Raw genomic sequence first — 26,497 nt, 5'->3', positions numbered from 1 at the left:
TATTTTTGTCAGGCAGTTTTTTTTGCTAATCCAGATCAACAAGGGCTTTTTGTTTTGCAGCGCACAAGCCAGTGAACTCCCCAGTCTGAACATGTGAACTCTTTATAAAAGTGCATGTGAACTTCTGTCAAGCATTAAAATATGGGAAACAATTATTTTGGTGAGGAAGTTTTTGCCAATCTAGATTAACAAGACTACTACACTCAGTTTTTCTGTAGCCTACCAGTTAGTAAACTTCCCAATTTCAAGATGTGAACTCCCATAAAAAGTGCATGTGAACTTCTGTCAAGAATTAAAATATGGGAAACAAGATTTTTGCCGGAAAGTTTTGTCAATCTAGATTAACAAGGCTATTACGCCCCTGTTTTGCAGCATACAAACTAGTGAACTTCTCAATTCGCGTATGTGAACTACCATAAAAGCACGAGTGAGCTTCCAGCGTACCATGGCAGGAAGCATCCTTGCAAGCGCCGGGGGGAAGAAGGAGGTGGCTAGCCGGATCTCGTCGGTGGAGATGGGAAGTTCACTAGTGAAATTCTCAAACTCGCACCTCCGCCGCCGCTCGCTCGCCCGCACCAGCGGGAAGGAGGTGAGCGGCGCCTGGTGGCCGCCGCGGGCTCCCTTGCGTCGGCCTCCGTCGTCGCTCGCTCGCCCGCGCTGGCGGGAAGAAGGTGGCTAGCCCGGCCGGCGGGAAGGAGGGGGGTGGTGCGTGGCGGCGGCGTGGGCTCCCTGTTTATTCCTGTTTAAGGTAAATAGTTCCTGTTTAAACAGGGGAATAGTTCCTGTTTAAGGTAAATAGGAACTCTTAGGATAGGGTCCTGTTTATTCTTGCTCAAGGCACGGAAACGGGAAACACAAAGCGAGTTAAGGGGAGGGGGAAACAAGGGAGAAAGGAAAGGAAAAACCTGCTCAAGGCACGGAGGCAAGGGAGACAGCCAAACCCTTAGCTCCTCCTTGGCCCCAACAGAAAATCTACAGCTCTGGGTCCTAAGGGAGACATAGAACTTTGGAAACCAACTATGCACCGAAGGGATCACATTGTTGAAAATTCGATCATTTCTACACTTCCAAATCTCCCAGGAGGCCGAGATAAAGGCTTTTCGGTAGATCTGATGAGGCAGACGAGTCCAGACCAGGCCAAGCAGATCAGCCACCTCGGCATACGTATCCCCCGGGGACCAACGCACACCAAGCCTTGCCCAACAGTCCAAGCTGAAGCCGCAATCAAAGAACAAATGATCCCTTGTTTTCCTGAGGTTAAGGTCACAAAGAGGTCAGCTGAGTGTCCCATTTCTGTTGCAGTTCCTCCGATCCATCAAATCCCTGGTATTGAGTCTGTCCCAAGAGAGCAGCCAAGCAAAACCTTTCAATTTGGGGACACATCTATTCTTCCAGATCCAAGTGGCGCGCATAGTGGAGAGGTGACGTGGAAAGCATAAGCGATAGTATGCAGAGGTGGAGAAAGACCCGGTGCCCCATTGACAAATCCACAAATCTGAATCCTGATGCCGAAGGTTGATGCTAGCGAAATTGTTGAGGATGGTGGTGAGCTCTTGGAAGGCCATCTCCGAGAGTGGAAGCACAAAGAGATCAAAGCGATCATCCGAGAGCGCGAAGTTACAAAGCGTGATTTCCTTATCCGAAGCAAAGGAGAATGCCCTGGGAAACCTATCACAGAATGGCTCCCCGTCACAAGCATCCCTCCAGAACGACAAAAACAAAGCCCTGGACACAGACTTGAAATTAGGAGTCACCGGAGGAAATTCTTCTCCACCTGGATATGATTACCCAAAACGAAGTGGGCACAATACGTTTTTGCGTGACTAGGTCTATGTTATGGATATTTTTAGAAGTAGTATCGTAAGTGACTAGTAGTAAGAAATTTCTAAAAAAAATAGTAAGAAATTCCTAAAACGAAAAATCGCCATAGCAGCCCAAAAACAAATGTGAAAAAGGATCGGGTCAACTTTCGCCGGCGCCCTCTCCTCCAATGAAGTCGCCGCCACGTACGCAGTAGCGCAACAACTCCCCGGCTCCACTCCACCCGAGTCACCCAAACAAAACCCAACAAATCCAACCACCGCTGCCGCGTCCAGCAGCGCGACGATGCCGCTCTCCTCCTGCTTCTCCAGCGGCGACCCGTCGTCGTCGTCGTCGTCACCGGGGACGGCCTCGTCGTGCACCTCCGTCTACTCCACGCACCTCGGCGCGATCACCCTCACCTGGTCCCGCTCCACGCTCGGCCTCGTCCTCACCGCCGACCTCGCCCTCGCCGGCGCCGCCTCGCCCGCGGCGCGCTTCGTGGTCCTCCCGTGGCTTCCCTGGCGGCGGCGCGGGTCGAAGCGGTTCTCCTTCCCCGGCGCCGGCGCCGGCGGCCAACGCCGCCACGCCGTCGCCTTCTCCTGGGACCTCTCGCGGGCCCGCCTGGCCCCGCGCCGGCCGGAGCCCCTGTCGCGGTACTCCGTCCACGTGTCCGTCGACGGCGAGCTCGCCCTAACCGCCGGCGACCTCCCCTCGACGTCTCCCACGGCGTCGGCGGGCGTCCTGCTCTCGCGCCGGGAGAGCGCGGGCGGGTTCGAGTACGCGACCTCCGTGGCCGTGGCGGGCGAGGAGCACGAGGTGTCCGTGGGCGTGGAGGAGTCCGGCGGCGCCATGTGGGTCGCCGTGGACGGCGCCAAGGCTCTCCAGGTGCGCCGACTCCGGTGGAAGTTCCGCGGCAGCGAGCGTCTCGACGGCCTCCCGACATCCTGCGGGCACCGCGTGCGCGTCACGTGGGACCTCCACGGCTGGCTCTTCGGCGCCCCGGACGACGCCGCCGCCGCCGTCTTCGTCCTCCGCTTCGATCCCGTGGAGTTCGAGGACGCGGAGGAGGAAAACGAGGCGGGCGCAGGCGCGCTGAAGCGGCAGGGCTCGTTCAGCTTCAGGGACAGCCATGGCGCTGTTGCCGACGGCGGCGGCGAGAGCTGGTGCAGCAGCGAGGCCAGCGAGAGGAAGGGGTGGAGGCGAGGGGGCCCGTTCAGGTCGGGGTCGGACTCGTCGCCTACGGTGTCGGTGGCGTCGGCGTCCGCCGCGTCGTCGTCGGCCGTGAGCGCGGCGACGGTGGCCGGGTGGGACGCGGCGGAGGAGGCGGCGTTGCAGGACGGCGGCGGCGGGTTCTCGCTCGTGGTCTACCTTCGGAAGAAGAGGAAGAGGAGTTAATGCCATTGTCGATTGCCTGACGCCGATGCCATTCACGCCGTCGGTGCTTTGCGCCGCGTTGCATACTTGCATTAGTACATTTTACGAACATAATTTGGCGGTTCTGAATTCCGTGTGTGCTCGTGACATTTTTTCCTCGGCCATGGATTGAAAAAATTCGAGAGTTGAGTACGCTCCCGAGTCCGGCCTCCGGGTCTGTTTGCAATTATATTTCTCATCACTTTTGGTACAGGAGCTAGTACCAAAGGCACCACGATCAAATCCAAGGGACAAATCACGTCCAACTGTCCAAGTCAAAGCTAAATTAGCGCGTGTCCATTACGGTTACTCTAGCCGCTAGGGCAAAGCTGGATGACTGTGAGTGTGACCGTGGAGAGAGTGACGGTCGCATAATCTGGAGGAATAATATCTGCTCTGCTGACCTTGCATCGTTTTGACCCGACCAACCGCGCAGAGTGAACGCGCGGCCACTTTTCCGATCCTGACATTATACTACTGCTGGTCAGTGCTGTGTCAATGTCACTGACCATGGCGAGCCGTCGTCGGACGGCCCTCGATCAGCTTTTTTCTTTTTTTTTGCCGAAGCCCCATGTCCTCCGTGCACGGCCTGTTAAGGGTTGGACAGCAGATGGCTGATCCTTGAGATACGTAACGGAGTTGGGCCTTGCTCGCCGGCCTGATGCACCCGAGGCTTCACGACACGTTTGTGCGCGGCCCGTGCTGGGTGGCGCCGCGCGGACAAAACCTTAGCATGTCGGAGAGGCGGGATGGGGGCCGGCCAATCGACCCATCGTCCGCGCCCGCTCGAACTTTCAGGCCTGTTAAGTCAATATATAGGATTTATATCGATCATGCCTTTATGCTTGTATTTTTCATACTATTTCCCTTAAAAAAACTTGTATTTTTCATATCTTTGACCATTTAGTGTTGTTGAGTTATAGCCATGTACGAACCCTGCTGATGCTGAGAAAACTACAGTAGTGGGGTACACGTCGATCGCAACTGGCGACCTCCGGAGGCCGGAGGGGATGCCCAGCCGCGGCCGGCCCAGCCACGAATTGAATTATTGCGCCCGCGGAGGAATGAATTACTCAGTTGGGTGTGCACCAGCGAAGAGAGCAGGGCGGAGCCGGTGCGTGCATGCAACAATGCAACGTCCCCACCGGGCAGGCAAAAAGGCCCTTGTGCATGCCATGGGGGGCACGTTCCATGAATGATTTCACCAAACCCAAACCTCCTTCCTTCCTTCCTTCCTTTCGCCTCTCGCCGCCAATAATGATGATGGATACGATCGATCGATTCCAGCGACCGGCAAGGGGACAAGCGCAAAAAGGCGCTGTTGTACGACGCCCATACATACGCACGCTAGCCCTTGAGGGTGTGATGATGAGTTGAGAGCTTCCACCACCGGACCCAAGCAACTTTCGAGTTTAGAGACTGTCTCTAGCTAGAGTTTGTCGGACCCATTTGCAAAGAGCTCCGTCCCGAATGAATTGACGTGATTTTATATAAAAATATATTAAAATCATGTTAGTTAATTTATATAAAAATATATTAAAATCATGTTAGTTAATTTAGGACGAAGCGAGTATTTTCTCTGTCCAACAAAAAATGTCTCAATTTTGTTAAAATTTGAATGTATCTAGACATGACTTAGTATATAGATGCATTCAAATTTGATCAAAGTTGAGACATATTTTGTTGGACGGAGGAAATACTACATACTACTGCTAGCATTCGTAGGAAATGGCATGGCAGCTGGAGAATTTTATTTCTGAATTAGAGACAGTGCAAGTGGATCTCGCTTTATTTAGAAGAGAAGCCAGCAGCCAGCAGGCACCGAAAGCACTGTTGATGATGTTTGAGCATCATAACCCACCAAGCGCTGAAAACCGAGCCGAGATCCACTCAACTGACACACAGAAGGAAGCGCGGAAGAAGTGGCCTCAGAAATTAATGGGCGATGCATCTGCGTGGACCGGACGGGTCAAGATGAGGGTCAAACGTAAACGGAGTTGTACTGCGCCTTTTTTGTACTGGGAGCATATAGCCAGTAGTCTTTTGAACTGAACCAGAGTACTGTACCACGAGTCCACGACTTTTCTTTTACCGGGAACATCGCCAAGTCGTCTTTTGAACATGTGCGATCAAGTCTTTGCCCGAGGTCGTCGGCGGTGGCGATGCTTTGACCCTCTGCCGCCGACATCAACACCGTTTGCCGCCGGAGACGAATTTTCCAAATACTTATCTGGAGACCCGAGTCTACATATTTCTGTGACTTCTCCTGCAAATTCTTTACCTCTTTTCCAAAACAAGCCCAAAGTCCACATCCAAATTGATACAAGGACACACAGGGACTACTAATTAATTAATCGTTCCTCGAAATGCCAAGCATTCGCTCAAAAAAGGAAAAGGAAATGCCAAGCAACAGCCAACTGGTGCAGTGCACAGACACGGAGAGAATTCCGTGCATTCAGCAAAAGAGGTAGATATATTTGCTGCCCAACTTTGGCACGGCACTCATATGCTTTGATGCATGGTGGTGTTGCTTTATCTAGTTAAATCCAATACGAAGGAAACTTTAGATAAGGTAGTTAAATCCAAAGGAGGCAAGAATATATTCCTATTGGATGGCTCGCCCAGAAGAATTGGATCTATGCCACACGGTCACAAACACACCATGGACGTCGTTAATTACAACGTAGAGTACTACGTGTAGGTTGCAGGTAGCAACGAGCCAACGGCCGGAAACTACTGGAGTACATGTTGTTGACACTTGACAGTAACCCTGCCGCTGTTAATTAGTGCCGGGAAGGAATTAACGCTGGAGATTAACATCCTAATCAACTGCAATCACTGGTATTAGTACTGGTACAGCACTAGCAAAAGCACAGGTTTTAATTTCCAGTATATGCACAGATGATAAAACTGTAAAAGGAAAGGAAAAAAAAAGAGATGTGAGCTGTAAAAAGCAAGAGGAATTAATGAATATCGCCGTTACGTGGAGACCGACGACGTTGACGTCAAGACGGGGTCCAGCGGCGGCGTCGGCGTCGGGGTCACGTTCTTGGTGCCGCCGCCGACGGAGAGGGAGCGGAAGAAAGTCCTGGCCCGCGGCGGCGCGGCGGCATCCGCGGCCTGGCGCGCGGATCGGCTCCTGGCGCGGGCGCTCGGCTCCCCCTTGTTGCGGCGGCGCGCCTGCTGCTGCTTGCCGTTGCCGCTGGGGATGACGCAGGTGAAGACGACCCCGATCTTGGCGAGCCGGTTGACCCAGCGCGGGATGCGGGCCTGGGCGACGAGGCGACGGCAGGCGGCGTCGCAGAAGTGGTTGCAGTTGCGGGAGACGAGGTTGTAAGCGTCGCCGGGGAACTCGGCGGCGAGCTCGCCGGCCATGACGGCGCGCACCTGGGCGCGGGTCAGCTCCGTGGTGCCGACGAGCACGGACTCACGGAAGGCGTAGCCCGGGCACCGCCGGGGGAGCACCTCGAAGATGCCGCTGCCGTTCCCCTCGTGCGCCCCGTACGCGTACTCCACCCCGTGGACCTGGACGCCCGAGTGGTACACGCCCAGCCCCAGCCAGCGCGCGTAGCCGTTGGCCGGGGTCACGTCGTAGACGTTGAGGAAGACGGGGGAGGAGGAGGAGGTCGAAGAAGACGATGACGATGCGGCGGCGGCACCGTGCGGGTGTCTGGGTGGACGGGGAGTGGAGATGGAGCCGGCCGAGGAGTAGGAGGAAGAGGAGGAGGACGCGGAGGAGGCCATTTCGCTCGCGGCCCGCGCGGCGCGGGGCGTCGGTGGCGTCGTCGGGCGTCGGCCGAGAGAGACAACCCTCGCACCTAGTAGCTTGGCCGCGCGGCGTTCGGCGCTGTAGTGGTTTTATGTTTGTTTTTTTCACCCAGCTTGTCCGCGGCTCATTGCTTTGTCGTGGCATCGCGTTTTGGAACCTGGGGCAGGGGGACGACGAGTTCGGGCGGCTTTGGAGAGCTCTCGCCAAATTCGTGGTTTTCTTTTTTGAAAACTAATTCGTGGGTTTTGCCTTTGAAAGTAAATCCTGACTTAAAGTCACCCTTGACTTAAAGTCAGTGACTTGATGTCAGTGCCTGTGAAGTCACTGATTTTAAGTCAGCGGATCCCTCTCCAGCCAGGATTTCAAGCCCCAGTACTGCTTCAAATCACTAAAATTATCATCCGGACCAAATCATCAGATCATCAAAACTAACAAAGGAAAAGGTTCGATTGACATGCTTTTAATTTACATACAAACTTGAATGCCAGATGCTACTTCTAGAAGCTAAATGAGTTGCATCCGGTGTCCCTGTTTTGCTAAACATTGTGGCTGATATGCTGTCAGGTCGATTGAATGGATTGATCTTCACTTAGTGCATGGGAGTGGACATCTCTATTTAATAATAATTTTGGTCTCTTAATTGGTAGCGAAGTTTAGAAATGGTTATTGAACTCGAATTCGCATACATTTAGTCTCTTAATTGGCGAAACTAAAGAGGTTTTGGTCTTTCCGAATGCAAACCATGTGGCGTGGTTTTGCATAGGACTTTGCCACTTGAGCGCCACGATAGCGATGTTTTGGTGCAAAGTCCTGAGCAAATTCACGCTACATGAAGTCAAAACTAGTCAATATGTGTTGAATCTAGAAGAGAGACTAAAACTACCTGCTAATTGAGGGGCTAAATGACAAAATTGAGTTCAAAGATCATTTCTAAACTTCATTTCTGATTAAGGAACCAAAATTATTTTTTCTCTTGGCAATACGCCCAATCCTCCGTGATATTGCCCAAATCGTCACTTTTCCATAGGTCCTCGAACCGTCGCCACCAAATATCGCCTTCATTGTCGTAAAGTTGGTTCCATGAACGACCTTTGGGATAAGGTTCATCAACATGAACCTAACGCCTCATCTAGATGTCTTCTACTAAGATCTGCATCCATCCGGCCAGCTTACGGTGAAGTCAACACAAATTGCGAGATTGAAATATAAATAAAAAAACAAACTAAACACAAACTAGACACATAAATTTATAAATTTGCAAGACTAGAAGTACACTTCTGTAATTGTGCCCTTTGGGTGGGATTTCGTTATGGTGGTCATCAATCTACTTGATCCCCGACGTGCGCTTGGACGATCGCTGGACCTTAATGAAACTGTCCGTTAGATCATTTCCTACTATTTTTTTCTCAGAAGAAAACGATCGTTACAAGTCAGGAAGGGGTAGTCTGAAAGTTAGTTAGTTACTGGCACGCCTCGTATGATTGCAAATTTGCAATCCTTCTTCGCATATTAACTCGATGGCATCCTTCATCTAATTAGGTTGTACCTACCAGCATAATTCGCAACCTACCGAAATCTAGTCCCTGCCCCCATTTTATCCTTTTATGGAGTATGAAACGGAACAAACCAGTGCGGGTATTCCAGAAAAATAGATCTCACGGAATCTGAATACGGACATCTTTTTTTTTGACCCAAAAATACGGACATCTCAAGCATAAAGTAAGCAACAACTGACTGGTACACCGTACAAACAAAGAACTTTGTGCAGATAAATCAATTTCAACTTTGTATCTAAATGGACTGAAATGTTCTGTTGCACTGGTTGGGGGCATATATACAAGAAACTTACGATCTGGTAACAGATGTAAGTGTGTATTCATGAGATATACATGGAAAATGCCTAAGAAAAATGGCCCTGTGTGTACAAAAAGCAAGAAAACTTGTGAAAGCGTCAGCATGTCAGCAGCCGTATGATGCCCCTCCATAACACACATGTGCAACGACCCAACACCCATGTACAGTACGACGAACTGGAGCTAATTTCTGCCTCGCCCTACGCTGTATTTAATCTGATGAAACACCACCTCCTAGACTCACCTCAGTTCTGCTTCTTCCCGCCAGCCAAGATGCGAGAGATTTGGAGGCCTCGGGAGAATGCCTGGTTGAATAGCAATCTCGTCTGGAACTCCGAGACGAAGGGGAACCATGCAAGCACCGCGACAGGAACAAAGATAACGATCCCCATTAGGTACTCGTACCCCCTCGAGAGCGCCTTGACTGATCCCCACAGCCCAAAAGCCTTCACAACCGGCTTGCTTGCCATTGATATCTAATGAAATGACGCTGGATTGATTAGAGCCAGTGAAAGATGTTGAATGCTCACTTAAGAATGTTAACAAAGAAAATACGTGCCAGCAGAGGCAGAAGCAATTTCTAAATCGGCCAACAGAGGCAAAAAAAAATGGTTCGTCTCCATTTTAACTTGAGAAAAAATCCTTTATTTTCTCCTTTTGAATTGATACTACTCCCAAGCCCTAGCTGATGATAATAAAATAAAACAAAAGTAACAATGTTGGTGGTAGTTAATGATGTACCTGCAGAATGGCCCATCCTGTGGGTGCAAAGGCAAGGAAGCTGGCGAATATGTCACCAACTGTAAGATGTAAAAGGGTGAAAAGAATGGCCAGAGTTCCAACAGATCCAATGAACAAGAACAGTTTAAGGAGCCGGAACATAAGCTGGAAATCTGCACTAAATTTCTTTCTTCCCATAGATACCACCTAAAGAAATGGCATCTGATCAGCAGCGTCACAAGGACAGAAACTACATGCATATGCCAAATAACAATATACACTTGCTGGTTTCATCACTAGCAACCAAATGAAAATTTACCTTGAGGACCAACACTACTGCTACAATTACTAGCCAAGACAGACCGTAAACCTGAATAGGAATCATATTAGCAGCAGTGCTTGTAAGTTACAAAAATGGATTGTGGAGTCCTAAAAAAAAGAGCTCAAATAAAACAGAAGACTTACTGATATGCTTTTGTTTCCATTAGAGATATTCAGATGGTACATGATACCATACTGAAACATGAAGAATCGGAAAGACAATATGATTTCACATATGCGCCCGACTAGGCCTGTTGAGAGCAAATGTTCCTGCTCCTCTTCCCACCAGGACTCCCAAGCTTTATTAGCAGGCACACCAATCCCACCACGACTGCTAATCCACTTGTTCCAGTCGTCCCAGTCATCCACTACTTTCTGCCACTCAAATCCTGATGGGTTGAAGAGGAATGGAGCAAATAGCCAAGTGATTACCAAGAACCACATTGATGATGTCAGAAGAATATAGGCAATCGAATCCGTAGCCACATCACCATAGATCTGATAAACTACTAGTAGTAACAAGAGCTCAAGCCCTTTCACAAAATGGCTTCTGCTGTACATTCTGTAATTCTCAGCAAACTTCACATGACGAACAACAAAGCCTCTACCAGTCGCTCTATATTTTGCACCACCATGGAGGATTGTGCGACCAAAATAATGTGATTTTGTCCCGAGTGAAAATGTGAAGAAAACTGAACAAAGCTGAAGCTGCATGATGATGAAATCCCCCAGGGCGCTTCTAAAACCCCTTTCTAGTCCAATCTCCATAAACATAGGCAAGGCCATCAAAAGACCTAGCTGCACAATAGATTGGGACCCCATAGCTGCCTGAAGAGCACGGTTACCTCTCATCCGTGCTTGCTTCATAATTGCAAACTCAAGTCCGCTTAACGCTAAATAGAGTCTTCCATACAAGAAAACGTAAACTATTATGACAACCATCTGCACAGCAAGAAGACAATAACTTCAGAAAACATGCATTATGGCAAATCAAGACAAATGTAATGCACACATATGTTCTGTACTTCCGTGTTCACTCTAACTAGGTGAATGTAAGTTACCATTGAGCTGACATAAAAACCGACAGTAGTGAAGTAACACGAGAGCATCCGGAAGAAGTCAAAGCGATGACCCAAACGGTATATATCTCTGCTGAGTACTTGCTCTCCATTACCACACGCCACTTTGGCCTCAAAGAGGGAAATTTGATTAAGCCCAACGTCTCGTCCTTTCCCCACTTGAATGTACTCATGATGGGTAACATTTCCACGTCTTAGTGTAGAGTTGAAACCTGAAAATGAAATTCAAGTCTATTGTGTTCAAGAGCACAAATGGGTAACAGACCAAATAAATGGAGAATCACATACCAGCAAAAATGTCTTCGCTTAAATTTATACCACAGGAAGCCTTGCTAATACCACCTCTCGTAATGTGAAAAATCCTATCAAATACATCAGGATGTCCATAGTGAAAACGCACCCTGTCCAGAAAACAAAGTATGTCAGATATACAGCATTTAAACCACAACACACTTCAAACTGACGACAATTTCTAGCATGAAAAGCTTTGATGCCAACAAAGTGTCAGATAACAGCACTCGGTTCTTTTAATCTCTATGTAATCATTTATTTCTAATCTCTTCATGTGCATTTGAAGGGTCGAAAAACAATCGATAAAAGATCTAGCGGTTTTCTTTCAGGAGATTTGCAACAGATGCTCAGCACTGCCAACACCATATTGCAACATATAAATAACACTAGATGTTCTGTATGGTAAATAGGATCATGCTTAATCCACATAGGACATATCAAAGTGATTCAGACTTACTTCAGTGGATTAGCTAGGACCCTCTGCCCTATTGTCACAAAACTTGTTTCCTGGTTTGACATAAACCATGCCAGAGATGAGACACTACAATCCAGCAATATCAGATGTTAGGCACTGATTTGCATTTTCGAAAAATACAATTAAGTAACAACTGCTGGAAGCTCACAAACATACCTTCCGGTGAATATGTGTTCACGCACTCCAAGGATTGTCGGCGGACGGACACCATGGCTTTCATTGAATTCTTCCAGCAAATTTCGCATTTTCAAAGCTTCCTCCAAATAATTGTCCTAAAAATCATTGATGAGTACAACATATATAATGAAACATATGTACTGAGAGCTAGCATAACCATTCAAGTCACCTGGTTCATATCAATGGTTTGCAAAGCTTCGCCTCGGGTAAAAATGATAGCATGATTTTGGTTTTCAGGTTTCCCTTCACCTATTTTCGCTGGTCCTGGCAATTTTATGCGGTATATTTCCTTCACAGGATATAGCAGTGCATAATCACTATCGAGTATTGAGGTTTAAATCGGAATAAAAACAGCATGAAGGTTGAGATGGTAGAACATGAAATTTTGTTTCAAGAAATGGCTACCTGATCATGATTGTCAAGAGCTTTTACTAATACAGAATAGAAGACCTTCTGCACCTTGTCACCATCCCTCTCTTCAACTTCATCAATATATGCCACACGGAGACCAGGATAACTGTAGTTTCAAATTCAAATTCAAATTAATTTGCACGCAAGTAAAATTTGAAGGCAACAAGCAAGTACAGCAATTTTCCCTCAAGGAACATGTCATTGTCACTTAATTATTACTAATACATAAACATCACTGAGACATGCAATATCCAAACATAAAAAATAAGACAAGACACTAGTAACTGGACAAACGATTGTAAATTATTTTTCAAAATTATCATCGAAATCACTTACTTGACCATCAAGTTCAAAATATCGGTTGCATGTCGATCACCAGATTGTTTTTGATTTCCATAAATTTGGCACGTTGCAACATATGTAAATTTCATGTCTGCTATAGCTTCAAGCTGAGAGGACAAAGATCTTTGACTTTTCTTCTCTTCCTCGGCAGGATCTGCAACTGCTTTATATCCTTCCAATATCTCTGCAAGCAAAACCGGGTATGAAATAAGCAACTAGTACTTATTAAAGTTACTAAAACAGGGATGCTCAATTTTTAAGTTTAAGAAGCTTACCGGATTCAGAAGCCATATCAAGGAATGCTTGAAGCTTCAAAGCTTTCCTATAATACATCATGCCTCTAACTATTCACAGCAAGAAAAATATGTAGCATGGAATCAACAAAATGTTTCTCAAGGAATTGCTTCTCTACTCAAATGAAAATACGTGAAAGCTTATTTGCACGTTCACTAAATGAGAATCAACCAAATGATCCTTATTTGATAAGGCCGATGGATATGGTCAACGTACCTGTTCGACAAAGTGTCTGCCCCCTAAGAGAGGCCCAATGACGAAGTTGTAGAACATTTTCTTCATTTCCCCAAACCTCACTCTCTCTTTTGCAATTAATTCTTTCCATGAAATTATTCCATTCATCTATAACGAGAATTGTGAAGAATATAAGACGGGAACCTGGCAACCAAATTCATACAGAACTGTAAGCATCAAAGCACATAAAAGAAAATGTAACCTGGAAAGATCTTCTGTAGGTAGAATATAATTGATACACCATCCTCATTCTCCAGATCAAGATCGCTCCTTGAATATACAGTTTCCTCGCTGTAGTATGGTGTCATTACACTGCGAAGGAGAAAGGGTCATACATAATCATCTAGAGACTAGATTTCAATCTTTTTGCTGAAACTCTTATAATCACAGAATAAATTTAAACATAACAGGTTTATCAGATACTTGTTGTGGTGATTCGTATAATCCCTTTCTGGTGCTGTATTACAACATGCGCTTCAACATGGGTGGTACAGAAAAATTTATTGTACACGCCTCCATGGCTCCATGTGGGAAGTTCACCACTTATTGTTTTTTGAAGAATATATGTATTTTTTCCATTTAATTTCGTTGAGGAAATTCACCACCAAGTTTATAGAAAAATCTACCAACATCTAGAACTCCAAATTAGTTTTATTAAATCTGTCATTATATATGTTTTCATAGTATACTCATTTGATATTATAGATCTCAGTAGATTTTTTTATAAACTTGGTCAAACTTGAAGAAGTTTAAATTAGGACAAAGCTAGGACTTCTTAGAAGGAACGGATGTAGTAATTTTTCAAGACAACTCAACAAAACTTAAGATGAGTGAGTAACCTGATGCTACTAAGATCACAGCACCATCAGGTTACCCAGCCAAGAGTCAAGGCTCTGGAGTCTGGACTCTGGAGTGTCTGACCCGATTCGGAACAAAATTGTCAACAGGGAGATGCAAAAGAACCAAGCATAGCTTGGGTGGTCAGCCAGCCAGGTGTGCCCACCAGAGCCAGGACTGCAATTGCGCAACTCTTACAGTTTAACTTCAAAAAACAGGAAGATGCAAAGCTTGCTGAGACAGCGAGACTCATAGAAAATTCCAAAGCAACCCAATTACCCAACATCTCTATGGCACCAGGTCACCCATACTTCTGTTTATATGCCTAAACAATACTCCATACAATGAATAACACTAGGGAGTTTTTATTGATTATGGTGAGGATCAACAGCACTCAAAATAACAAAATGGACAGCGAACACAACAACAATTGGCAACACTAAACATAAATGCATCCAGCAGGAACTATTCAGTGAAAGTACCAAAAACAATGATAAATTTCACCAGTCTTAATGGTCATTTCCCCCTTTTCTAGCAAGCAAACGTTAGCAATTCAGTGCCCAAAATATTGATGATAAATTAGTCCACATTCCTGATTTTCATTCTTTAAGACAACCCAAAATTTTACTTGACAAGCAGATGTAAAATATATATTTGAGAAGCACAGTAAAAGAAACATCTGTTAGTAGCCGTCAGATGCACAATGCTATCTCATTGACATGTGTTTAGCTGAGAAGACTGCAGTACATTTTAGAAAAATACAGCAAAATTGCAATCTGTTGACAAGTTTATATACGAGACCAACCTGAAAGAGAGCATTTTGCGTACTCTGGGTGCACGTGGCATTTCCATGAATAGTGAATTGGTGAAAAATGATATTCTACGACGGGCTTCAAGGTTTGTAGGCACATCCATTGCTGATTCTTTCACAGTTAAAAGAAGGTACAGGCGCTTAATCTGCAGAATAGTATTAAGTTAGTGCACCTTCTTGGTAATGAAAAGCAATTAAGAATTTTATAATATTACTTGTTCCTCCCATTGGGCTGAAATTGGTGGAGGGAAAACAATTGCAGGCTTTGTGCCAGTGCCTGCAAAAAGTTGTCTTCGTGGAACTAAGTCCTTGTTCCCATGTCCAAATTCAGCTAGCTCTCTGTAAGTGATACAAGGGTAAAAAAAAAAAGTCACCAGTTGCAATGACGAAGCACACATATAATTGCCATGAGTGGAAAAGGTATTACTTGATCTCATTGACCATCATATCTCTTGTGATCACTTCCAGCATGTCTTGGAGCAACAATACTACATTATCAAATTTCAAGGAGTCTCTTTCTTTCTGCAGATGTGACCAACATAATGTTAAAAGAATGCTTGGCAATGTTACTTATCTTAAGAAAACAAGCAACGCGATCCACAAATAGTAATGGAATTGAGTAGAAGTAATAACATTGCCTTACCAAGGTGGATACAAGCTCCACAAATTTCTTGCAGAGAACTGGCAGTGCACTCATCCGAAAATTGGCAAGGAATGTATTCTTTGCAATGTTAGCTTCAATCTCTTTGATTATAATGCCAATAATCCTGTTGAAATTAATGAACAAACATATTGGTAGGAGATAAACATACCAGAGAACATGCACGACATGCATCCAAAGATAAATATGTATAAATATTAATGTAGTCAAAAGAAACCAACTAGCATGAAAGAACACAGATCCCTTGAGTGGCAATAAGGAATGAATTTTTGAAGAAAAAGAGTAAGCACTGTCTATCAGTATGCAAGTATTTATAGCCTATTAAACTTTATATGTAATAGCTACATGCCAACATTAATACCTTTATCATGTAGAGATACATGATATAGTGCAAGGGAGTGGAAGTATTTGAATATACCTTTTTTCATTTTCTCCAACCACTACTAAATTAAGAACGAGTTTGAATGACTCATAGCATTCAAGTACAGCGCATTTCATATACTCATCTGCACATATACGCTTCCATAAATCACTGTCTCTTGGTCTAAATTGTGCTGCCATGTCTAAGGCTATAGGTATCTGCAGAATTTCCATCAAAATAAATTTCAATCAGAGTCAAACAAGAAAAAAGGGATGAACAAGGTTGACCAGAGATTTTTTTTTCTTTGTTCTGTCAAACCTTGCTTGCAAGCAAAAATAATGGCCACTGCATCAATTTTAGGCTTGGGTCTGACGAATATGGAACCACCAATAGGTCCATCTCCCTGCATAACAAAAAGTATGTTAGGTGCATTGCAATGGTAATATTTCTTCTGAAGCATGATTTAAGGGCCTCACTTGTCACTTATAAAATCTTCTTCCCGGAAACTGCAGATTACTTCGTTCCATAACTGAGCAAACTTGGCAGCTTCAGTTCTCTTGTTGGGAGAAACCTGTACGTTCAATTCTTCATTATATTAAGACTTTTAAGGAGATTATAAGTGAAATCATGACAACAATTGTTGTTACAGTCACTTGAAACCTCAGCAAAGCGCTTTGAGAGTGAAAAGCGCCTGTTTCTGCCTTTATCTGATGGCACTAAAAATGTGTTGAAGGCTCCAGGCAAAGAATGGAAGCGTGATCTCAGCATTCCTAACGTCCTTATCTGGTGCATAGAGTGTCACAACTTGATTAGAAACTAGATCGGTCTAAAATTCAGCTTCTTAACTCTTGCATAAGTATTATGCATTGGAAGAGGGCAATCAGAAATATAAAGGAACTAATTAGTGCAAAATGGTAACAAATACAAAGGAGAATATCAAATAAAGTATGCCCCAAGCCATCAATAATAAGTATGTTTGATTCATTTCACCAGTATAAGAAAACAGGTTCCGGTAACCTACAGCAACAAAGTCCTTGAGTAAATGAACATAGCTGAAACAAGACTGGATTGTGACACCCAAAGGATCCTGATAGAAAATGAATGCCCCACTTGCTTTGTGAAATAATAACTAGTGCTTGTATGTTTATCATCAATTCTCAGGCTGCAAAAGTAATTTCCCCTTATTACGATATTTATGTAGGATTTCTCACACAAAACATTCTGAATACAACCCTGTTCTATATAGCTCGATACTATATTTCTAAAGCCCTAAAACCCAGTCGCTCTTATTTTCCTTCGGCCTACCTGGGGTGCGTTTGCACCACCTTTTGGGGCTTTCTACTTATTTTCTTCCTTTCCTTTTGTGTTGCTTTTTTTCTTTGTTCTTGTTACTGGCCCTTGGCCTTTGTACTTTCGCCATCTCGGTGCTTCTTCTAATGAAAATGACACACCTAGGTGCGGGTTCGAGAAAAACAAAGAGTTGGAGCTATTTAGTTTATGCAATTAATTGAGAACTCCACACATTCAGTTAACTCCTCAGGAGCAGTTCGGAATAATGGTATTCTTGGTAGAATTTTGATATGTAAGTAAAGTTTAAACTAAATACCAAAATTTTACCAATAAAATACTCCGTTTGATATGAAAAATATACAGGTACGTTATTTTTTGAAGCGGCATACAGGCACGTTAAAGACTCTAGCCTCTGGGCGTGTAACTTTTGTTGCATATTTTAATATTTCTTTTCGAACTTACTGTTCATCCTGGTGCAGGTGCATTTGGGAGCCAAAACGGATCTCTCGAAAATGCCCCTTGCCTATCCATCAATCATAATGAACATAGAGTATCTTATGTTCATTATGTTCTAAACTCTAAAGCAACACAACAACACAACAAATTACAAAGAATAGTTCTAGATTTATTATTACCTCACCAAGTCGTCCAAGTGCTCCAGACATACCACCAGATATTGTAGAGAACATGGCATACCATATCTGTGTATCCATTAAATAGACCTACAAAAATGGAAGGCTTTCAAGATCTAGACATTATTTCAAAACAGATGATAAGAATGAAGCTTCTTTCCAGCTGATATGTAAGCTGGATAGGCACATACCAACAGAACAGGAGACCAGAGCGATAGGATAGCACCAATATTATATGACGCTGAAAAGGCAACATATAATATAAATAAAAAAAGGTTTCCTCAATGAAGATTGCCCTAAAAAGCATTAAAATTACCATTTGGAAAGAATTCATGCCACTCATAATGAATATTATGAACACTCATTATATCCTTGGTTGGCTTTATCAGAGGTTTTATCTGTAAAACAAACTGGGCATCAGGCCAATCTCGTCATAGCATGTTTGCAAAAAATATCTGAATGTAGAACTTACCTGGACAAAGTAACTGAAGGAAAGTTTGCAGCATAGCAGCAAAATCCAAAATAATGTATACCTTTCAGTTGAATAAAGAGAATGAGTTTTCCACAGAATAAAGCTTGATGGAAGAAATGGAAACAGAATAGAGTAACTTACTTGAAAAGTGCAATTTGGCTTTCATGCATTCCACGTCCAACATAAATTCGTTTCTGCAATTATTTGCGCAATTAGTGTGTAGAGCAAGAAGAGAAAATGATAAGAAATGTACATGCAGTAGTGTAGTATAGCAAACCTTGGAGCAAGCAAGAAATACAGAAAAATAAATAAATGTTAAATGTCTTTTATCGAAGAAAATTCACCAGTCATTATACTTGCACGCATTGCTTGGCGCATGCAGGTAGACAAAATACTTCTATTGCCTTTATTAGGTTTGGTTCCTTGCCCCCCTTTTGTAAGTTTTGTTCAGAGGTTCACTTGCAGTATCATTTTCATTTACTCAAATAGCACATATGCATACAGCCTCCTTAGGTGTGCAGTGTTTCTTTCTTTTGCCATTGACCTTTTTGCTAGCGTAGGTTTGTTTTGTTCCATCCTGTTGTTTTGATTTCAGCTGTAAGGCTTGTTAATCTGGGTGCTTTCTTCTAATACAAAATGACATGCACTTGGGTGCATGTTCGAGAGAGAAAATCTCCTTGATTAGCAATACAGTAGCTCTACCGGATGCAAGATATTGTTCAGTTGAACAATTGTTGTTAATTGAAAACCCTATCGCTGCAAGAAAAATCCAACTACCCACACTGTGTTTTCTGAAACTGGTGAAAAAAAGACAAGATAATGCCTGCCCTGGCATCAGAACTTCAGAAGTCATTGGTTTGTTTTTCTTGCCCACAGTTTCCAGTTCAATATTTTATCAGCTATTTCCCACTCCACTAGGATACTACAAAAATCAATCAATACAACTGACAAGTGATTAGCATGTAAAGCAAACTGCAAACTAACAATACGATACTAGCGGATTTGTTAGCCAACATTCAAAGATTAAACCTTACAGATTCATCAACTAGATTCTTGATCAATTAAAGAATCCTTATAGGAAATTATTAAAAGAACAAAATCTATGAATTAAAGAAGACATGAGACGCTATGATCAATTTTATTTCCACAAAATTCAATTCCATCTTATCACACATTACTTTAAGTAAAAATACCATACACCCAAAATTTCGAAATTAACATTTACAATAAACATTGGCCGCATAAAGTTCTAGGATAGAAAATAAATAAAGAAATAGATTGAGCTGGATACCTGAGACCACCACAGTAGCAGTCTAACAATATGCCAATCCGAGTTCTCTATCCACCTTCGAAACATTGGAAACAGGAACAGTGCTGCACTAATGATATTTGGTATCAGGTACACTGCCACAGCCAGGATATATAGGGGTGGCACTCCTTTTACATAGCCAAACCACTTTTGAAGATCTCTAAGCGGTAAATTGACTTTAGCTGCAGTGCTGATGTAGAAAAATGGAAGAATCACAGCCCACACCGCACTAACTATTATCTTCAGAATATTTCTCATGGCATCAATGAACTTGCATCTATGATGACCAGGGAAGTTCAGACTGAAATCTAAAATACCTGCCAGAACAAAATTTATAAAATATCAGTTTCATTTTGCACAGAGAATTTGCTATTGCAGTCAAACCATCAAAAAATAGCAAGAGCCCAGACTGGACAAGCATTCCAAGAACATGACTGCTACATATATAGTAACACTTCTGATACATATGGGAAGAGCTGATAAAGTTGCAAAATCTACATGACTGGCTTTGCCAGTTGCTTCCTGCTGTGTAAATACTATGTAGCCTAGCTTAACATAGTCCTAAAGTAATGCCGTTGAACAAAAGCAAAACGTAGTACAAGTTTTCTGCCAAAAATACGAAGTATCTATCACTTTAAAATGGGTTAAATACGGCCGTGCAATAAACAAAGTAGTCCAATGATGATCCATTAGCAGAAAATATTATGTAAACTTTCATCACATGCCACATTAAAATCTACATGTTCTCAAAATGAAAAATAAAATTAATAATTACTACTCGGAGAAATTCCATGTACCAAAAGCAAGTACTTCCTCCGTCTAACAAAAGATGTCTTGATTTTGACTAAATTTGAATGCATCTATACACTAAGTCATGTCTAGATACATTCAAATTTTGACAAACTTGAGACATCTTTTGTTGGACGGAGGGAGTGTTTGGAATGGGAACCATACTTTGGAGGAACTGTAGAAATGCTGCTGTCAAAAATATGCTTGATAGAGAATATAAGAGGTCCTTCTGAAGGATTTGAGACACTGAATAATCACTCCAAGCAAAAATCAGCATTGCCTGTTTAATTCAATAGTTATAAGATCCACATGCAGAGTATCAAACAATAGTCCAAGAAGAAGTGCATATAAAATTTCAGCATGTGACCTGTAAAGCCAATAGGTAGAATGTCCACATCCGGTCGAAACTACGGAAGATGTGCCAAAAAGTTCTTGTTTCTACAAAGTTTGTCTTGCCTGTGCTTTTACTAGAACCCTTTTGTGATGAGCTTCCAGCCTATAAAATAATTCTTAGTCCACATTCTATTCCTAATAAATTTATTTGGCAAGAGATGTTGGCAGATGGGCATCAAATTGTACCACTGTTACAGGTCTTGAATCATGCACAGATTTAAAAAATTCACCATCATCCCGCATTGGCCATCCCAGTGAGAAACAATCAGATGTCCTGAGTGAAACAGAGTAGGATTATGAGAAAACGTAAAAAGGCTGTCAGTATGTGATCAGAAAATAAGGCTGTAAACAGACCAGAAGTACTCGTTAAGATCATCATAATTGCACCATGCTGAATGTGGTGTTTTTCCGTGTTGGCTTTTACCTGCCTCCTGCAAACCACCACGATTAGATGCACAGAAAACTAATTTGGCATTTCTGATAATGCTGATTCATCAAAGTACCTTTCTGATGACACGGTAGATAGGTGTAACCACTTTCTTCAAGAAAGCCTCCTCATCCCCACCATAAGATGGCCTGATATTTTCTCCAGTCACAATACTAACATTTCCAGCAAGCAATCCATGCAACTCATATGCCATCTGGACACATAAAAGATACAGTTCATATATATTCTTGCAACAAGTTTTGCTACTTGATATGAAATGAGAATGTGCAGGTTACATTGTGAAAAATGTAGCACAGACACTCTGGCATAAAACGGATATTTGCTGATTCACCCCAGATGAGAAGATAAAGGCCTAGGTACAAAATCTTTCGTTGCTGAATTTCCTGTAGTTGTGCACCTGGAGGATTTCTGCAGTTGCAAAACCATCAGCATAATGCAGCTAACATGAAAATAAGATATAAATTATATACCTCAAACTATGTTTTCGTGACAAGAACTTGCACCACTTCTTATAATTGTTAAAGAGCTTATTCATCACCAGGTCAACGGCTCGATCGTCAAGCTGTTTCAGGGGTGAAAGAAGAGCTGCAGTCAGTTACAAAGGAATGATGAACAAAAAGTAGGAAGGAAAGCAACAACACTATCAATTAAGCAAGTTCCTAAAAGAACGGAGGTCAATCTCAATGCTTAACAAATAAAGAATAGATAATCATTTCGCTATTTCTCAGGCAACTGAGAAATAACTATTGGTAAGTCGATGCTGAGAACTATCCAATCTGATTATTGATATTTGTGTAGTACAAAGGGATGAGAAGTTTACCATTAGACAGCTATGTATATCAACCAAGAAACAGTCACTCCCATGGCAACAGAGATATTTCATTGATAAAGCTAACGGATTCGTACACCAAGGAAAGGAGAAAGATACAAGGGAAAGGCCCTTAAGGAACAAAGAAGACAGAAACAAGCCAGACAAGCGTTGGCCCCGACCCGGAGTTAACACTTTAAGTTCGAAGATCCTCTTTAACATTGGAGAGACATGAGGCTCTTGAAGATCCTCTAATCAAATAACATTGTTAAGCTATCAATGGCATGGCAAAATACATGGTATACTAATCAAATAACCTTATTTATGAAAATCATTAAAAAAAACTAATATCTTGTTCCGATCAAAGGTTCTTATAGATGGAATACCCAATGATCTTAAATTATCACGTTGGATATCTATTTAGTCAAGTAAATTAAGTATTGATAGAGGGGCATACCTTGCTAAGTGGTTCGGGCTTCGGCTCAAGTCTAACGTGCACATTAGCAAGGAGGAGAATCAAATGCTCCCGTTGATTTCTAACACTGTCCCTCTGCACACAAGAAGAAAAAATGGTGTTAGCTTAGTAACGTGTAAACTGAAACTGAATCGTCCAGAGTAGCAAGCGGACCTGAAAACCAAACATTGCTCTCAACCAGTCCAGCAAATCAAGATCACCCCCCTTCTGTCTTTCTGGCTCGAATGCTGAAGGCCAGGTCAATCCCCGTGTGTTCCGCAGGGCTGTGACTGATGCTTTGATCTGTTAAGGCAATTGATGACCACGTCAGCTCCTTCCATTGTATGCTCGTTTTTAGGAAACTGGTTATGTTGTTCTGAATCGTGCATACCTCCTCCAACTGCATGACGGACTGGGATGCACTGGCGGCATCAAGAGGTAAGATATTGAACGGCGCGTAGATATCTTTTTTCTCTTGCACATCCTTGTGCAGGCGAATAATCTGCGCGGCAGAAATTTGGAGAAACTCGTTGCATTAGAGGGAACCTAGATTTAAATTGAGAAAGAACAAGGATAATTAGCGGAAAGACTGGAGGGTGAGCACGAACCTCCGGGTTAACCTCTTCGACCTTTTCGGTCTTGTTGACGGCGCAGAGCACCTCGAAGAGAACTCCGGCCGTCTGGTAGGCCTTCCCAAGTTGAGCCCTACAGACGACATTGCCATGGGACTTGGTTTGTCACGGCGAGGGATTGAGACAACAGTGGAGATTGTGGGTTTAGGGATTGGGAATTACCTGTCGGCTTGTTCCCCTTTGTCGAGGGCGCGGACATAGTTTTCATAGTATTGTTGGTAGAAACTCTCAATTTCGCGAGCGTCACTCTTCTTCAATCGCTTCGCGAGACTGAGGCTATTGTCCTATTGGATCGCGCAAGAGCGAAAGGGGAAAGAATAAGGCAATATCTTTGGACTGAATTATGCAAAAACTGATTAAAAGAGTCACAGCCAGCATGTTTGGTCGTACTCAGTACTCACTATTGCCAAAATCAGATTAGCAAGTGATTGCTTCTACCCACATTTGTGGTCACAAAACCAAAGAACTTGTAAGTATGATCTAAATTAAATACTCTCTTCGGTCCATATATAATAAGTGTCGGGATACTGACTTTGTACTATATCTCCGGCATTTATCATGGATCGGAGGGTATAAGATGCACGGTCAGCCTTTGCCTCCGAGGCCAGGAGAGACTAGTGGCTGGAGAGGAGGTTAGTTGCTAGGCTTTGGACATGAGAGCTATGGCGACGCACTATCTTGTAAGTTGTAACTACCTCACTTTATCAAACAATATTTATGCAAACAGTAAACACGGTCACAAGAAACAGATGAATTGAGAATTTTAGAGAAACCATGAACTCATCACTTGTGGTACGGGCATGACCTCAAGGAGCATGCCAAATGTACATATATTAGTGGTACACACATATGTTCTATTTGTGAATTGAGAGCAAACAAATCAGAACCAAGTACACTATTATTACGGGAAAAACAATGTTCTTTATCTATCAGTTAGAATAAATAAATTCAGCTCACCTGTGCTTGATTGACCCATCACATCTCTAAGGTGTTAAATTAGGCTAATATAAAGAAAAAAAATGCATTATCGACAGGAAACCTGATCATATCAAATTTGTCTAAACTGTAAATGCGACCAAAGGAAACTGATCACATCAAATTTGTATAATCTGTAATGCGACCAAGGAAACTGATCACATCAAATTTGTGTAAACTGAAATGCAACCACAGAGAAATTGATCAACTGAGACGAATCATGAGGAACATGGCACACATGCAGTGGACACATACGGTTTAGTCGTGAATTGACAGCCAAATAATTAGAAAGAAGCACACCATTTTATTGCTACAACAATATTCTATATCTATCCAATGGGATTAACAAATTCAGCTCGCCCACTTTATTGACTCAACACATCTCTAACATGGTCTAAATTAAGCTAATACCAAGAAAAAAATTGTATTATCCAAATGAGATCTCTATCCAAATTGACTATCTGTAGTTATCAGTATCATTGAGCAAATAAGAAATATCAAGCAAAGTTCTATTGAGCTGCAATCCAATGACCACAGTCTCTTCATGTAAAACATTCAAGATACTTACATATGCTACCAGCACTGAAAAATAAGAGAGCAATAATTCACAAACTTACATAACCATGCAAGCCAAACAAAGGCACGGGCAAGTAAAAAAACAGCAAGGGGACATGCACAATTTCTTTCAGGGCAGAACATGCACAAATTGAAAATGTATCAAACTAACAAAAGAAACTATCGTGCACGCCAGGCCAGCTAGGTCATGCAAAATTTATGGAGGGGAAACTAACAGAGAGAGATGTGTCTCACCTTCTCCAAGCGTTGGAGCAGGGCCGTTTTGAACTGCCGGACGCCACGGCCGACAGAGTTCTGATCCAGCCTGTGCGCCTTCTCGAAGGCATAGAAGCGACCTAAGCTCACACAGAAACACAGCAGCAGCGTGAGAACGTAAAGGGGGCTAGAAACCGAAGAACCCATTTGTGCTACGAAAATCAGCTCCCGTGAAAGGAGAAAATACACCAGAGAAAATACCTAGCGCGGCACAACTAAAACACACCGGAGAAATCACATACAGAAACCGAAAAACCCACTAGAGCTATACGGGAACGAGATACGAGTACATATTATTGCAAGCAAACTGATCGCGCCAGGCTATCGTATCCTAAAATGAATCAAACCAAACTAGTACGGAGCATGTCCCAACGCAAAATTGATCATAAGCAAAACAATTGACGGAAATGTTGGAAACGCCATCCACTAAATCGAATCTGGCGCTCTCAAAACACAAGAGTGATCTCATCTGATAGGAACACGGAACATCTCATCCATACAAGGGACACGCTACTTCCAAAACCAGCTTCCCAGAAAAGGAAAAACATACCAAATCCGAAAAACCTAACGCGGAAAAACCAGAACATACGCGGAGAAATCTCCGACATGTCCCCCTTAAACTCGTAAGTACCAAAGCAATTAAGCAACCCCAAAAAAGCTAACTGACGGCCGGCGCGCCCGAGAAATCCCAGCAAAACAATTCTGGAGCTTCTAAACATAAAACCTCCCAAATGCACGCTGCACAGGCTGTGCGATTTCCACCAAACGCCAAATAAATCATAACGAGTTGCTTATTTCGTTCGAGACACCAAATGCGCCAAACGGTACCAAAAGAAGCGCCCAAAATTGCCCAAAACAGAGAAGGCCATGGTTTCGTAGCGGAACGTACAGAGGTACGCGACGCGGGGGCGCTCGGACTCGATCTCGGCGGCGACGCGCAGGATCGGGGCGATGCTATTCAGCGTGGAGGGCACCACCTCGTTGTCGAAGACCTCCATGGAGAAGGTGGCCATCGCGGCGCCCCTCGACCCCCGCCGGTTCATCGCCGACGTGGGCGTGATGGGGTCGTTCATCGCTGAGGCCGACGCCGTCGACGATGGCTCGTCCCCGCCACCGCGCGCCGGCGTCGTCATCTCCGCCTCCACCGCCTCGCGATCTCGCGGGCTTCCTCCTGCATTCGGACCAGGGTCAAGCGCTAGGGTCGATTGGTTCAGCCGGAATAGAGAGACAGAGAGAGGCACGAACCCTAGGGCCAGAGGCCGCGAGCGCGCTCCGCTTCCTTCCGCCTCCGCTTCACGCGTCTCGCCGTCCCGGTGTGGAATGGAACCAAACGGGGGAGGTGCTAGGGGAGGCGAGGGCCGAAATAGGCACGGCTCGGGTGCGCGTGGTTATTTATACCCGGATCCGACGGCGCAACCTCTCTTCCTCAAGGGAACGGGACACGCGGCCGCAATCGGGGGCGCAAAGGCGGTGGAAATGCTGGGCTCCACCGTCCCGGGAGGCGTTTCTCTCTCTGGCGGTGGGCCGACCGTCGTGGCTGGCCATCGGATCCGTGAGTACCTTTTACCACCTGACATCTCACTTACACGCCAGAGCATTTTACTATGACAAT

At 44.0% G+C, this 26,497-nt stretch overlaps 3 protein-coding genes across 3 annotated transcripts; 1 reads left to right on the top strand and 2 right to left on the bottom strand.

Moving 5' to 3' along the window:
• The first annotated feature begins 2,049 nt into the window (after positions 1–2,049).
• On the top strand, positions 2,050–3,427 carry LOC100825676. Its single transcript, XM_003560951.4, has one exon. The coding sequence runs from the start codon at positions 2,107–2,109 to the stop codon at positions 3,196–3,198; it is 1,092 nt and encodes a 363-aa protein (XP_003560999.1). The 5' UTR covers positions 2,050–2,106; the 3' UTR covers positions 3,199–3,427.
• A 2,359-nt stretch (positions 3,428–5,786) lies between these two features.
• On the bottom strand, positions 5,787–7,170 carry LOC100825370 (deSI-like protein At4g17486). Its single transcript, XM_003560950.4, has one exon. It carries the CDS (start codon positions 6,958–6,960, stop codon positions 6,196–6,198), a length of 765 nt encoding a protein of 254 aa, XP_003560998.1. The 5' UTR covers positions 6,961–7,170; the 3' UTR covers positions 5,787–6,195.
• A 1,564-nt stretch (positions 7,171–8,734) lies between these two features.
• LOC100828774 (callose synthase 5) lies at positions 8,735–26,033 on the bottom strand. Its single transcript, XM_010229651.3, has 42 exons — positions 25,775–26,033; positions 24,865–24,965; positions 23,242–23,363; positions 23,056–23,152; positions 22,839–22,949; positions 22,622–22,750; positions 22,451–22,543; positions 21,656–21,747; positions 21,461–21,593; positions 21,241–21,378; positions 21,092–21,168; positions 20,924–21,011; positions 20,712–20,840; positions 20,510–20,624; positions 19,538–19,872; positions 18,388–18,440; positions 18,247–18,307; positions 18,091–18,172; positions 17,966–18,015; positions 17,778–17,864; positions 16,513–16,635; positions 16,329–16,423; positions 16,171–16,255; positions 15,910–16,070; positions 15,474–15,597; positions 15,258–15,352; positions 15,046–15,169; positions 14,825–14,976; positions 13,385–13,494; positions 13,165–13,290; positions 12,930–12,998; positions 12,649–12,838; positions 12,307–12,418; positions 12,071–12,190; positions 11,881–11,996; positions 11,707–11,790; positions 11,247–11,359; positions 10,941–11,170; positions 10,024–10,821; positions 9,878–9,928; positions 9,580–9,765; positions 8,735–9,314 (listed from the first exon to the last, which is right to left on the bottom strand). Exons 1-42 carry the CDS (start codon positions 26,016–26,018, stop codon positions 9,084–9,086), a joined length of 5,832 nt encoding a protein of 1,943 aa, XP_010227953.1. The 5' UTR covers positions 26,019–26,033; the 3' UTR covers positions 8,735–9,083.
• Between the last annotated feature and the right edge of the window lie 464 nt (positions 26,034–26,497).

The sequence above is a fragment of the Brachypodium distachyon genome, chromosome 1 (genome assembly GCF_000005505.3).
Source record: "Brachypodium distachyon strain Bd21 chromosome 1, Brachypodium_distachyon_v3.0, whole genome shotgun sequence".
NCBI lineage: Eukaryota > Viridiplantae > Streptophyta > Magnoliopsida > Poales > Poaceae > Brachypodium > Brachypodium distachyon.
The sequence above is the reverse complement of the archived record's forward strand: the minus strand, read 5'-3'. Positions and strand labels throughout refer to the sequence as shown.